At 40.0% G+C, this 15,554-nt stretch overlaps 2 protein-coding genes across 3 annotated transcripts in view; one reads left to right on the top strand and one right to left on the bottom strand.

Annotated features, from left to right (window-relative positions):
- Positions 1-1,077, bottom strand: part of grm5b (glutamate receptor, metabotropic 5b) — a 93,893-nt gene extending 92,816 nt beyond the window's left edge. For both annotated transcript variants that reach the window (XM_039826185.1, XM_039826166.1), the window contains exon 1: positions 918-1,077. The gene's annotated coding sequence lies outside the window, so the exon portion shown is untranslated. The remainder of the gene's footprint in view (positions 1-917) is intronic.
- Positions 1,078-8,336: 7,259 nt separating this feature from the next.
- On the top strand, positions 8,337-14,559 carry tyr (tyrosinase). The gene is made up of 5 exons (XM_039791205.1): positions 8,337-9,547; positions 10,816-11,032; positions 11,802-11,949; positions 12,677-12,858; positions 12,954-14,559. Exons 1-5 carry the CDS (start codon positions 8,720-8,722, stop codon positions 13,199-13,201), a joined length of 1,623 nt encoding a protein of 540 aa, XP_039647139.1. The 5' UTR covers positions 8,337-8,719; the 3' UTR covers positions 13,202-14,559.
- The last annotated feature ends 995 nt before the right edge of the window (positions 14,560-15,554 follow it).

Below are 15,554 nucleotides of genomic sequence, written 5' to 3'. Positions count from 1 at the left end.
TATCCCTCTTCCTTCTCTGATCAAATAGATATCAGAGGTGACACTGTGGGCTGGGATAACGACGCAGTGAAGGAGATCGATTACATTTGAAGTTTCATAGCGGTCACAGGAGTAAAGAGCCATTGATATAGGCCTACATAATTCGCCTTTCCACTTAAAAGACCCACAGAGATCAAATCATTAAAGATAACAATAAATGTAGCCTAATGGAAACATCCTGCTCCCCTGCAAACGTCTACAATCATAACATTGACTGCCAGCAACGACGGTAGGCTACATTCAGGTTTTGTACGAAAATAAGGCTTGTAGCCTATTTTTAAGGGCATGGCAACTTTTAATTTAATTGTATTTAATTTAAGTTTTATAATAGTTTTTATTTGACATTAATTAATAATTAAACATAATATTATGGGTAGCCTATAGCTTTACTTTCCTTGCGCTTTCCTCAACTCAAGGGAATTTGTTTGGAAATGTGTCTAGGCTATGTTGTATGACAGCGAAATAAAAATAAAATAAATGACTTTAGTGATAGGCTACAGTATCCTACCATTCCACTAACATTAGGCTAGCCTACATCTTGTAGAAGGAATTATAGGAGATTACAAAATATCATATGTCGCTATCAGCAGTCAGTGAGTAGCCTATAGCCTACAAAAGACACATTTTCTCATGGGAATAGAAGTGATTGTTTATAATGGGTTTACTCATATGCCTATAATAGGTTACGTAAAGGGGGAGGGGTAGCCTATCTGAAGCGCCCCCTTGTTATAGCCTAGTCACTTTGGGATGCATTCCCATGAATGAACTTGACTTGTTTAGGAGAAATACACGCATGAGAAATTGCCTTTAAGCTACCTGGTCATGCCTACGTCAATTTCCCTCCACGAATGGAATACAAGAGAAGTTAGGCGACATACCTTTGCTTGCAGGACAAGTGATTGCTCCTAGAGAAATACAGCATCCCTCACGCTTCCATCAGCGCATCATGCTGTCCGTGGGTAATCTACTTTTTCACTATGGCAACAAATGAACACCCCTGTCCTCGCTCACTCTCCGCCGCGCCACGCGCTCCAATGAGGAGGCTCAGTTCGCGTCACAGGTCATCCTCTCTCTCTCTCTCTCTCTCTCTCTCTCTCTCTCTCTCTCTCTCTCTCTCTCTCTCTCTCTCTCTCTCATCTCTCTTGCTCTCTCTCTCTCTCTCGCTCTCTCACCTATCTCCAAGATAGCCTACCATCTGGAGATAGATACTGATAGAGAGTAGCGGAGGAGAAAAGAATGAGAGATCGAGTGAGAGACAGGGAGAAGGGGGTATGGGATAGAAGGGTTTTAGAGCTTGGCTATGACAAGGCTTGGATTAATTTGTCAGCCAAATGCATTTGGTATTAGTAGACCATTAAAAGAGCATAGACATACACACGCACACAACTACACAAATTCTCACACTGTCTTTCTCACACACACATGCAGGCTGGACGGCTTTAGCTGATGCAGTGATAGCCCTGACCTTACTAACCCTGACCTCTATCTCTCTCTGTGGGCAACAAGCTCTCCCTCTCATACACACATAGATATAGGCCTATAGATATAATGTGTTGACTTGTACTTGCTGGTTTTCAGCTTTTCAATCAACTTTTAACCAAACTAAGTGAGAAGGGAACATGAGGGTCTCAAGAAGGGCCCACAGCTCTTCTTGTCCCGTGGGCTCACTGGTGGGTTAATCCGGTAAAAAAGTATAGAGGCCAGACCATATGATCATGTACATTTTGTTATGAGCCGTCTGCCATGCTGACTCTGTCCACAAAGGTGGGTGCTCCAGGGAAGCTGATGGCCAGACTGTACCTGCCCTTCCTCTTCAGACTGTTTTATCTCTATAGAGACTAAACCTAATTATGCATTCCAGCAGCTGTCTTGAGATCATAAAGTCATATATTCAATCCAACAGCCAACAAAGAGGTAAATATCAGTTAAATCAGGCAAGTTATAAGGCAATTCCATGACACAGTACCTGATCTTAGTACGAGGTGTAGGCTAATGTTTCAGTTTCCCACATAATGTAAAACTATTAAGCAATGTATCATGTATCATCATGCCTTTGGCATTGGTGAATGTAGCTGTATAAATATGTAAATATATTTATAGCTTCCATCCATAAATCCATATCACTCCCACTTGTCTGAAAAGTTCACATCACATTTGATGTTTAAATGCAGACTTTGATGGATCCAGCGTCTAATAATCCTTCATCTATTTATATGTCCCACCTTTAAGCCTCAATGAACACTTGTTATAATCTTAGAGGTTAGATCAGACACTCCAGATCTCTTATCTGAAAAATAGATAGTTGTTACTGGTAAGTTGTTTGAGTATCCCCCCTTAAATGGATCCTTGCACACACATCATGCATAGACACCACCAACGCATAGAGACTCCGACACATGGAAGGTTTCTGTCTGCTATCGCATCACATTGTGTCCTTGATTCTCTAAATACAGCTGTTTTGGACAGATGAAATGCCAGCATTTTCTGGGGTCATTTCCATGGCAACCATTTAATGCTGTAGTAAAACAGAAAATCAACAAGCAGCCAATGGATCCGCTCTATTTGTCTCATTTGATGCCAAACTTTCTCTCTCTCTCTCTCTCTCCCCCACTTAACTCATTATTTGCACTTGAAACATAATTGATGCAAATTTGGATCAATGAGCAAATTAATATTGAAACGTGACAGAGCAGGGTGTCGAATCATGGAGAATTGGATTGGAAGATATGATAGATGAAAATCATCCAGTTACCACACTGTATGTGCGTAATCTGCCACTGCCACTGTTAAGTAATAAGCAGAGTGTGTGGGCTACAGTGGAGTGCATCACATAGCGACAGGTCCCCTGGTTAGAAGAAAATAAGATTACAGTGACGTAACAAGGACGCCTATGAAAACTCTGTATGTGTTTGTGTATGACTGGTGTGTAACTAGTGTGCAGCACACGCATCTGAACATGTATAGGGTAAAATTCTCTTTTTACCACACTCCTCCGCAAATCACAAGCACAACAGAGTCAGTGTCACAGTCAGCAAATCAATTATTCAATGGCATTTCAAAATAACAGTGGTTGCCATAGACACATGGCTGATTTACAGGGTTGTCACTTGTCTGTAATATTCCCACTCTAAGTAGGACAAATAGGGGAAAAAAACTACAACTGTGTAATGCCAACGGAGAAACGAGGACGTCAGTTATGAAACATTCCCTCTCATGTAATGTGATTCCTGCTTCATTAAATAAGTGAAGTTTGGGGTTCTAATGTCACGTATTTGTTTTAAGTGAATTAAACAATACTATTGTGACATGTGGTAAACATTCACCCTCTGGTTTTTAGCCTAATCATCTTGATTGTTTTGTTTATGTCATCGTCAAGTATTTACACTTCCTAAATATTTTCATGATGATGCTTAATACGCCTCAAATACATTTGGAAAATCTTTCCCAGTTGTTTGAAATAATGTCACAATGTCAACTATTTTCATGTAAGACTTTGACACAAAAGGCGGATCTGTCCACCTACTTTAACATTATGCAACCCAACTCTGCAAACATGTTGAAACTAGTTAAATTGCACTGTAGTCAAGAGAAAAAGTCTTACCTCATTGGCAGATTTAGACCTAATTATAAAATTATTGCCAGCAAAAATGGCCCACAGATGTGGGTTTAGTATGTAATATAACATAACACTGTGTTTATTGTTTATTTATTATATTTAAAGAAGATAAATGCTAATTCAATGCACTTTAAAAAAGAGAGTATGTCCTCAGATCCTCTGGCAGGCTGTTCCAGAGGCTGGGTGCCTACAAACTATGACGCAGCCTCAATGTCGATGTTAACTGTCAGCACAGGTTGACAAGCTGTCATAGTGTCTCTGACTACCAGGACGCCCTGATAATAGGGGCAGCACACAAACTGGGGATGCCGCATGCAGAATGTAAATTTTACTTTGCAGAAATGAAATAACAGAATTTGCAAAGTCCCAGTGAAAAGGGAGCCACTCTTAAAACAGAAAATATCTATCTATCTATCTTAGGGCTACAACTTTTATTTTCATTATTGATTAATCTGGTTATTTATATCTCAATTGATTAATTCATCGTTTTGTCGATAGAATATCAAAAAATGCTCATCACAATATTTCCAGAGCCCATGGTGATTTGGTCGTTTTGTCTAAACAAAAGATATTCAGTTTACTGTCACAGAATTAGTTTTTTTGAGAAGCTGGAACCAGTGAAATTGTGCAATGTTTGTTTAAAAAATGAAGGAAATGATGATCCTAAATAGTTTCATGTAGATTTTCTGCTGATCGACTAATCCAATAATCTATTTTGTAGATCTATCTATCTGTCTCACTCTCTCTCCAGATGTAGATGAGGAGCATAGGGTCACATGTCCCATTGTAATTTCCCCTTGCGGGATTAATAAAGTAATAAAGTATACATTATGTTAGTAGGTCGTACCATCTGACCATCTTTGATTCTGAGCCACACACACACACACACACACACACACACACACACACACACACACACACACACACACACACACACACACACACACACACACACACACACACACACACACACAATGTTCTGATTTTCAATCAGACAAATTCAAATTATCAATTATCTCCTTGGGCAACAAGGTGCACATCATCTCCCTCTCCAGTAGTAAAAATGTAAGTAAAAGTTTGGTTTTTCATCTGTGCAGAGCGGCAGGGTGTATTTTAATATGTATAAGCTTAAAATAAATCACATAACCATAACAAACACCACCAGCTGGTCAGATCATCAGTGTACTCCCATCTCTCCTGTCTCATTATAAATGAGGAAACTCATACCATGCTGTGACAGGCAGTCGCCCTGTGGTTTTCCTCGGTTTCAGGAGGAAGGTCATGCTGCCCTCTTGTGGTTGGGTTCTCTTAATACATCAATGGGACCAAAGAAGATATTTATAAGAACTCTTTAGGCTACATGATGTCACGTGGTTGTTGAAATATTCAGGAGTGAACTGCTGTAACTTGTTGTTTTAAAGAAGGTGACATTCTGAATAAGTTCTAAGAAAAAGCTCTCTCTCACTCACACACACACACACACACACACACACACACACACACACACACACAACACATACACATAAACACACTGTCTGCTTCTCTCTCAGAGCAGCCCTGTGGACAAGTTTATCCTGTGATGGTCATTCATGTGCACTCCACTGCGTTCCTGCAGCGGGATAAGCTGCACCCCGTGCCTGGCTACGGCAGCATGTGACCGGCTTGTGATCCCCAGGTTTGTGCAGATGACTTTCTGCCAACTGTAGCCTACTTTAGTCTGCAAAACCAGAGGAGGCAAAGCTATCTCTCTCTCTCTCTTTCTTTTTCGTAGTTTTCCACGTACTGTACATTCTTGTATTGTGCGGATGATCGTCACGCTGCACCACGTGGTGGTACAGATAACTAGAACATGTCAAAGAGTCCATTATTTTATATAGGCCTATAAAATGTTTCTTAAATCATTCTGCAACTTTCTTATAGCCTATACATTATTAAATTCATATAGATCATGAATTGCACAAAACGTACATGTAACATAGCCTAGCCTACATTATTTCTGCCACGATCGAGTAGCCTACTGTGCTTGCTGTAAGTAGCCTACAATTTTAGGGTAGCCTACAGCAGGCCTACTTTACTTTCGTATTTCCAGTAATACATTGGACATGATAATCAATTAATATAGATTATATGTCACACTGACAGGACATTATACTGTATCGTTTTACTTTTTGTACTTTAAACACATTTTGCTGTCAATACGTCTAGGCCTACTTGTTAGTATTTTTACATTGGGGCATTAATGCATTTACTTAAGTAAAACGTACTACTTTTTGGCCCACTGATTATGACCATTATAATTTAACCATAACGCAATAAACTGATAATAATGTTGCCACACAGTTTGTAGAATACCTTGGTAGCCTTGAACACGCGCTCTGTGATCATCTACTTTGTGTTTGTGTGTGTTTACAGAAACAGATGCACAAAGGAAAGAGTAGCCTGTATACTGTAAACAATGGTAGTGGCACCTTGAAGAAGCAGAACAATTGTTGTAATTTCCACCAGGAAAATCTCTTCCACTTTCTCACATATTACTGGAAAGTCAAGTGAAGAGCAGCAACATTCATCATCATAGAAAAATTACCCCCAAAAAACAACTGTGTACCTTTTTCTCTTACAGTGCAAAAATATGACATAAAATGTTTGTATGATGGAGCTATTTGCATGACTTTTTGTTTTTATTCTCAATGATGCATCTATCTTTCCGTTGTAGAATAAAAGGAAACTTCACTTGTGGCATGAGTTTGAAACTCACTTCAGCATGTGAGGTCATAAATGAGGCCAGTAATGTGAACAGGCTGTACACACAAGCTACAATCCCCAACGCTGTGGTGTGCTTGTTATAGACCTATCTAAAGCATGTGATTCCGAAAAACTACCTAGTTAGTTAAACTTGATAGGACCAAATGAACAGTCCATTGAATTGTTTTATTTTTTGTGGACTTCAGCTCGGCGTTCAACACCATCATCCCAGAACTCCTACATCAGAAGCTCACCCAGTTCTCAGTGCCTGCCTCCACCTGTCAGGGGATCATCAGCTTCCAGATTGACAGGCAGCAGCATGTCAGACTGGGGAACATCTCATCCAAAACCCAGTCCATCAGCACTGGCGCCCCACAGGGGTGTGTCCTCTCCCCACTTCTCTTCTCCCTCTACACTTATGACTGCACCTCAAAGAACCCGTCTGTAAAACTCCTGAAGTTTGCAGATGACACAACCGTCACTGTGGATTCCTTTAGGTTCCTGAGTTCAACCATCTCACAGGACTTAAAATGGTCTCCCCACATTGACTCTGTCCAGAAAAAGGCCCAGCAGAGGTTATTCGTCCTGCGACAGCTAAGGAAGTTTAATCTGCCTAAGGAGCTGCTGACCACTTTCTACTCAACCATCATTCAGTCTGTCATCTGCACCTGTACCGGTCCAGGATCAGGAAAAGGGCAGTTTGGATTTTGTATAGTAACAGATGCTTCTCATTTTTGCTCTCTGGTCTCATATAAATGCAGTTCTTACAATGTCAGCTCGCAGGATATTTTTTACATTAGCTGTACATGTATAAAATGAGCTCGGAAGAACTGGTTTCAAATAACATGCTTCTCACAAATGCAATGAGCTCCAAAAAACATTGAAACAAAAATCTCTAATTGCACTTGTTGAATTTATAAGACTATACTCGGGTGTTTGCAATTCCATTTGTAATTGCTTTTCTTAATTCAACTTGTGTGTGTGAATTTTCGGTGTCCATACTTAAATTGAATTTAAAAAAATAGATGATGATGATCTACATGTGAATAATATGAAATAAACTGACCGTTCATGATGTTAAGTGAAAAGTTGAGAAGTTTACTTTAGAGACACTTGATCAAACACTTACTATAACAGGCACAGTGCTGGTTTGTGTACACAAAACCAGCATTAGTATTCCAACTCACCAATACCCTGGCCAACAATGGAGACTGGTCAACTACCGTGTTTCACATGGATTAATCCAACTGGAATGTTGTTTTTGTCTTTATTTTCAAATACATTGAAAGTGTAGCCTGAATGATGGTTTAAGATAGCAGTAATTTAATATGTTTAACTTGTTGCCCAGAGTAATATTACCTTATTTCTGATGCTACACACTAACAAGGCCAAATGGAGCAGAACCACTGAAAACCCTGATCAGCCCTTCTTCAACCAGAGGAGAAACTCACCTAGATTTTGCCGTACTGAAAACCTGCTCTTTAGGTCACTGTAGCACAAGGCCTGATTCTAATTAATATTCTGTGGAATATCAAATTTCCACCTTCTTATCTTCTGTTTCTTTTCCATATCTCACTTTTTTTGTTTCAACAGCACATCAACTGCAGACTTGATCATGCACAAATTCCGGGCCAGGGGGCACACACACACACACACACACACACGCATTCTTTTCTGCCTGAGGTATAGCAGAGCAGAGGTCAGCTGGTCTCAAGACAAAATGTAAGAGGAATCAGGAATATTATCCTGAGCATGTGATAGCGTGTGAGTGCATATGCTTGTATGTGTGTGTGTGTGTGTGTGTGTGTGTGTGTGTGTGTGTGTGTGTGTGTGTGTGTGTGTGTGTCTGACTGAGTGTGTGTGTGAGATCACAATGAGCTCGCACACTTTGTAAGAGGACGGCCCCTAAAACCACTCAATGAGTAGGGAGAGAGTTGGAGAGAGAGAGAGAGAGTTGTGGCTGGGTTTAGGAGAGAGGTGGAAGGAGGTTTGGTGGAGGGTTAGATGGTAGTATACAGGGGTAGCAAGTTTAAAAAATGTGCAAGCTGCAAATAAGTAAGAAAAGTAAGTTAGTTCTTTTTAGATCTCTTTAAGTCTAGAAGCCCATCTCTAGATCAAATTTGGTTGAGTGTGCAATCCTGTATTTCTCTGCTTGTAGCCTACTAACCAGAAGTAACTTTCCGTCAGTGAATCTACTTCTCTGTGCTGCTGCTGAGTCTAACCTTGTCAGCTGCAGTCTGTAAAGGCATCAGGTTCTGTTGTGTCCATTTTTTCAGCAGGAGTTTACATTCCCATTGACTGGAACTGCTCTGACTTTTCACCATGAGGAGCTTGTATGTATCCGTAGTTCTGCTGCAGCTCATTGGGACTTGTTTATGCCAATTTCCTCGCCCATGTGCCAATTCAGAGGGACTACGGACCAAGGAGTGTTGCCCAGTGTGGGATGGTGACGGCTCAGCCTGCGGTGCCCTGTCAGGCCGTGGTTTTTGCACTGAGGTGGAGGTCTCAGAAGAGCCCCATGGGCCCCAGTACCCACACAGTGGGATTGATGACAGAGAGCGCTGGCCTTTAGCTTTCTTCAACAGGACGTGTCGTTGTGCTGGAAACTATGGAGGTTTTAACTGTGGCGAATGCAGGTTTGGTTACTGGGGTTCAAACTGTGCTGAGTACAGGGAGTCAGTGCGCAGGAACATCCTGACCATGTCACTTGCTGAGCAACAGAAGTTTATCTCTTATCTCAACCTGGCGAAGAACACCATCAGTCGTGACTATATGATCTCCACAGCAACAAGAGCAGAGATGGGTGAAAATGGTGAGAACCCCATGTTCTCTGACATCAACACCTATGACCTGTTTGTCTGGATGCACTACTATGTGTCCCGGGACGCCTTCTTGGGTGGGCCAGGGAATGTATGGACAGACATCGACTTTGCCCATGAATCTGCAGCATTTCTGCCCTGGCACCGAGTCTACCTGCTTCACTGGGAGAATGAGATAAGGAAGCTGACGGGAGATTTTAACTTCACCATCCCATACTGGGACTGGAGGGATGCCCAGTCCTGTGAGGTGTGCACCGATGCTCTGATGGGCGGACGCAGTCCCCTCAATCCTAACCTCATCAGCCCTGCTTCAGTCTTCTCCTCATGGAAGGTAGAACAGTTCTTTTGTCTCTCTCTCTGACTTTGACTGTGTGTGTGTGTGTGTGTGAAAGAGTGAGTGAAAACTGCACATTTAACTAGATCTATGAGAAAATCGTTCTTATCCATTATTAAGAGACTGAACATTCCTTTCCCCAAGAAACAAACATGTTGTTTGTTTTATTACTACTTCACTCTGCAGGTCTGTTGTTCTAAAACTGGTTTAGCCTCTTACAGTAATCCAAAGAAATTAGAGATTTGATTGGAAACACACATATTTTGTAAGAATTCATCCAGTCAACATAAAAGTTCAGAGAGAAAATCCTCCTCCTTGTATCCACATCCCAGAAAATGTATCTAAGACAGCAACTTTAAAGAAAGAAGCACTTTACTGTAATCCCTCAATGGGGAAATTACATTTTTACACTTGTTACATTCACATAGGCCCGGAACAGTTCTTCCATTATTAAGAAGGCTCACAGTGGAATGTTTTTTCTAAGACAGCTAACCAGACTGAACGTTTCCAGCTCTGTTCGGTCTAGGTTTTACAGAGCCACTGTGGAAAGCCTTCTGTCAACATCCATTTCTGTATGGTTTGCATCAGCATCGGCCCAGGCGAAGAACAGACTGCAGCGCATTGTGCGCACAGCAGAGAGGCTGACTGGACAGAGGCAGCTGTCAATCAGCGACCTGTATGAGGCCAGAGTCAGGAAGAGGGCAGCTAAAATTGCTGCTGATCAGTCCCATCCAGCAAGTGATATTTTTAGGCTGCTTCCCTCAGGAAGAAGGTACAGGGCGATGAGGACAAGGACCTCACGCCACCTTAATAGTTTTTTTCCTAGAGCGGTTTCCCTTTTGAATAGCTGATCAGGTCCCCCCTCCCCCCTCCCCTCCCCAATGTTATTATTTTATTATTTTAACTTGGACTATTTATTATTGATTGTTTTTAAGCATGTCCCTGCAGCTATGTGCATATTTGTTTGTTAAGCTCTGTGTTACTGATTGCCATGTCAAATTCCTGTGTGTCTGCTGATGCATTTGGCGAATAAAGTGATTCTGATTCTGATTCTGATTCTGAATACACACACATGCACACACAGGACACATAAACTGAGAAATCTGTCAGAAATGTTGTAGTAGTTTGCATCTTGTCTGAAGGCATAGTCTCTTTAACGACCGCTCACTAAATGTATGTGTGTGTGTGTGTGTGTGTGTGTGTGTGTGTGTGTGTGTGTGTGTGTGTGTGTGTGTGTGTGTGTGTGTGTGTGTGTGTGTGTGTAGGTGATCTGTACCCAGCCAGAGGAGTACAACAGCCGAGAGGCATTGTGTAACGGCACCGGGGAGGGACCACTGTTACGCAACCCCGGCAACCATGATCCCAACCGCACACCGAGACTCCCCACAACAGCTGATGTAGACTTCACTGTGGGCCTTCCCCAGTACGAGACGGGACCCATGGACCGATTCACCAATATGAGCTTTAGAAACGTCATAGAGGGTAGGAGTCTTAGACACACACACACACACACACACACACACACATTAGTATTACTGCACTTCCATGCTTAACCATTGAACCTAATCCTTGGTCTAATCTGTCTAATCTAGTGAATGAGTGTTGGCTCATTTAGTTCACGCTAGGGTAGAAACACAATCATGTGATCACACTTAGCTAACCCTATTAATGTATTAATAGTGAAGCCGGAAGAAATATATGCAAACAGATGCTTAAAACATGCATCCTACTAAAACTGATGAATTCAATTTTCAGTTAATAAATAAACTTTTTTTTTAATTTACGTAATATTGTAGCTTGAGCCTAATTTGTGTTAGTTCACTTAGTGTCTAACTCATGGTTACCTTGAAGCATTCCCCACGAGCATTTCTCAAAAAGAGTAAATTCTATTGTAAATTACTGTACTGCTTCCACAGTCGGGTGCCTTTAGCTGGTACTAAGATCAATAAGTAATTTGCTTGTCAGTCTTAGTTATATCAAAAGTATCTCAAAGATGTGAGAAAGAGCACTTTAAACACTAGAAGTGAGCAGCACATCCAACCTATACAACTCTGTTAAAACTTCACGTCGTTTAGAGAATTTCTTTTAAGTGAATTTTGACATTTCTGCAACGAAATGAAAGATCTTTAGTAGAAATTAGGGGCTTTTCCACACTTCTCATCACTCTACTCATCTCCCTCCCACATAAAAACGTCTATCCCTCTCTCTTCTATCATGTACACATTTTTAAGTTTTTTTTTCCCACCTGCAGGTTTCGCCAGTCCAACGTCAGGTATGGCAGTGCCAGGCCAGAGCACAATGCACAACGCCTTGCATGTCTTCATGAATGGCTCCATGTCCTCAGTGCAGGGCTCAGCCAACGACCCCATATTCCTGCTGCACCACGCTTTCATCGACAGGTACAATGATGCACACAAACATGTCTACTAATGACACACAGGAAAAGGATCACTTTGCTTCTATTTACTGCACATGTGTCAGAAATGGGAAAGAGGGAAGAGATAGAGGGGGGAGTAATACATAGAGAAAAAATGAAAAAATTAAAACAAATAAAAAGGAAACAGTTACAGAGTAAGGAATAGTGAGACGGGAGGAAAAAAAAGGATAAAAAATTGAAATTGTTGACGTAATGGTGTCTTGCACATATTCAGGTAGGTTTATGTATAAATGTCACAGTTATCAAGTAAATAAAGACACCATGCTAAAATGCTTTTCTGAATCTTTGGAAGTTTCAAGAAATATTTAATCAGCCCTGAAAGAAATGATTACTGATTGCTTTTAAGGCCTCTTAATATTTTTATAGGAAGATAGGCAATACATTCTTACCCAAAAACATTATTTTTAATACTTTTTTTTAATTTACAAGTCAAAATGTTGCTTCTCTTATGTGGAAAGCAACAGTCCCTTTTAGGATATTTAAAGATCTCCACCTTTCTTGTTTAATATTATTCTCTTACTCTTTTTTATTTCTATATTCCGTTGCCTACCTCCTTGATACTATTATATTTCTCCATTCCTTTTCTATCTTTATCACATCCATCTTTATCCATTCTTCATCTCCTCCCTCTTTTTCCTCTTTTATCCTTCACTCCCATTTATCTCTGCGTTCTTTCCTCTCTTCTCCAGCATCTTTGAGCGCTGGCTCAGAACCCACCAGCCTCTCCAGACCAACTACCCACGTGCCAATGCCCCCATTGGCCACAATGATGGACACTACATGGTGCCCTTCCTGCCTCTCTACAGAAACGGAGACTACTTCCTGACTGATAAGGTTCTAGGATTTGAGTATGCCTACCTGTTGGACCCTGGTCAGTACAGAACAATAAAACAAGTCCAGTAAACAAGTGTTTCTAAAACGTTTCCTTCATGTCAAACTGTCTCATCCTGTGTATCTCCGCTACAGGCCAGAGGTTTGTTCAGGAGTTCCTGACGCCCTACCTCCAGCAGGCCCAGGAGATCTGGCTGTGGCTCCTGGGAGCCGGGATCCTCGGGGCGCTGATCGCTGCAGTCATCGCCGCGCTGCTTATTGTTGGAAGAAGGAAGTGGAGGCGTAACCAGAGGAGGAAGAGGGCGCTAAGCTACGAAGAGAGACAGCCATTACTGCACAGCAGCTCAGAGGAAGGTTCATCTTCATATCAGACTACTATGTAGCACACACTGATACTGAACAAACACACAATATGAATGAACTATTAGGGACACTCAGTATTTTCATGAAGCAAATGAACAAGATGAATCCTGGTACAAGATTTCATTTTTATTGATTTCCCATAATAAATCTATTTTAATTTTAAAATGGTATCCAGCAGATAGTTGTGTTGTCTTTGCATTTGAGATATTTACTGCTGAGACTTTGGCACCTCAATACAATGGAGCTGTAGTGTATATTTTATTGTGGTGGTAATAGCGTTGAAAAATGTCTTTACAGAAACATTATCACGTTTAAAAAAAGGATTTCAATTATTTTGAATTAACTTGATTTGCAGAGTTTTCAAATGTTTTAAATGGTTTTTGATCACGTTTTTTGTTTTTAGGCAACAAAAACAACAAAATTTCTCCTCTGTGTATTTGGTGGTGAAAGAAGACACAGTGGTAGATATCTCAGTCAAAACAAGTTAAAGCTACTTATCACAAGAAGTGAAGGGGAATTCTTTTTGGGGATTCATAGGCAAACTGACCCTTTCAGTTTTGAAAAAGAAAAATGAAAAAGTAAAGATTTATACAGTACACTACAGTATTTTGTGCCAGGTGAAAGCACTCACCTTGAAGTATTTACTGTCTATGAACTACTCAGCAGTCAATGACAGCAAAGGTGATGTGGCATTGTATGGTACTCTATTTAACTGTGATTCTTCGCTTACAAGACACATACCGTATGTAAATACTGTACGTTTATTTACAGAAGGGAGTCAAATAAATTGATTTGACTATTGCTCAAGGAAAAGGTTAGCAGGAAAGGAATTCTTTTAGATCATTTCATCAAGTCAGGCCAGGTCTGCTGTACTGTAGCTGTAGTGATGGCTCAGGATGTAAAAATCACATTATTTGCCCCATCATACTGAATAAATCAGTGTCAGAACAAAGTCTTCACTTCAAAACTACCTCTTTCTCTTCATTAGTTAAATTCATTATAGTAACTGAGAACTAAACTGCTTTTCTAGATGTTATTTGAACATCAAGAAAAAGGGTCTGTTAAAACCTACAGAGTATGTACCCCTCTGTGGGGAATTTGTATAGGTCAGAATGGCCAAGTAAGCCCATTCACATGTTTTTCTCATTTTAAACAGTTAACATATTCTGTAAGTGTCTTTGAGAAGCAAACTGTTCTACAGAAGTGAAATCACTGACCAAATCTCCAAAACACTGTCTTGTGTGTTAGCGCTGGTGCTGAAGGACCACAGTGGTGCTATTGTGATCTTTCACAAGTAAAGAAAATATAGGTGGTATCATGATAACAAAGATGAATCATGAGTTTGTACATGCTGCATTAAAATCAGATCCAATTTTTATTTTTTTGTTATCTGTCGGTTATGCAGGGATGCTGATGTCACACATGTGTATATTGAGTAGCAATTGTTAAATGCATGGCTAATTCACATTATCACTGGTGTTTTTTTTTTAGGTTGTCACATCAAGTTCGTATTTTATGACTAATTAGAATAACAAATAACGCAGTTTCACAAGTGTAGAGATTGCTTAGTTAGCAGATTATAAAACTAACGTAGGTCTAGTTAATGCTACTACAAAGCTACCATTTTGATGTTGTTTGACAAAATAACATTTCTTAAATATACGCTTGTGACTATGAATGATATATTGTTTGTGACAATAATGTAAATTGTGCCAGGATTGGAAATAGTAAAATATTCCCACTTACTTTGTGCAAGTAATCAAGATATAATAATAATAACTACCTTGTTGTTAAAAAAAAAAAGAGGACATGCCTGAAAATAGACATACAATTTTAATTTAAATATATTGAAATTTCAAATGCTAAATAAATGATTGCTAATCACAATTTGAGAGAACATGGTTGTTTTAGTGAAAAGAGTGAGTGAGAAATATCAAGATGTTGATTCTTTGCAGAAACCTATTGTTTCCAGTTTGGGCATATTTTCTATATATTTACATAAGAAACTACTGCCAATGTAGTGTCAAACTTACGAATACATTGTTATCAATTCCAACAGTATACTAATTTCTTTGTATCAGTAAAAAACAATGACAATTACTTTGTTGAGAAATTGCCAAAGCCCTGCAGAAGTATTTCACATAACATAAAATAACTTTAAACAATATAAATAAATTGGAAAAACAACTATCTAAGAATACTGGCTTGAGGTGTAGTGTAGGTTTGCTTTGTATAAAGATAGATCTTTGATATACATACATGAACAGTGAACATGTAGTTTAAACAACACATGAAAACAAACTGAATCAAGTGTCTATTGTATGTCCATTTTGATTCCACTCTTCTCCTCTGATGAAAGCAAATCACTGCAGT

The sequence above is a fragment of the Perca fluviatilis genome, chromosome 2, assembly GCF_010015445.1.
Source record: "Perca fluviatilis chromosome 2, GENO_Pfluv_1.0, whole genome shotgun sequence".
Classification (NCBI taxonomy): Eukaryota; Metazoa; Chordata; class Actinopteri; order Perciformes; family Percidae; genus Perca; species Perca fluviatilis.
The sequence above is the reverse complement of the archived record's forward strand: the minus strand, read 5'-3'. Positions and strand labels throughout refer to the sequence as shown.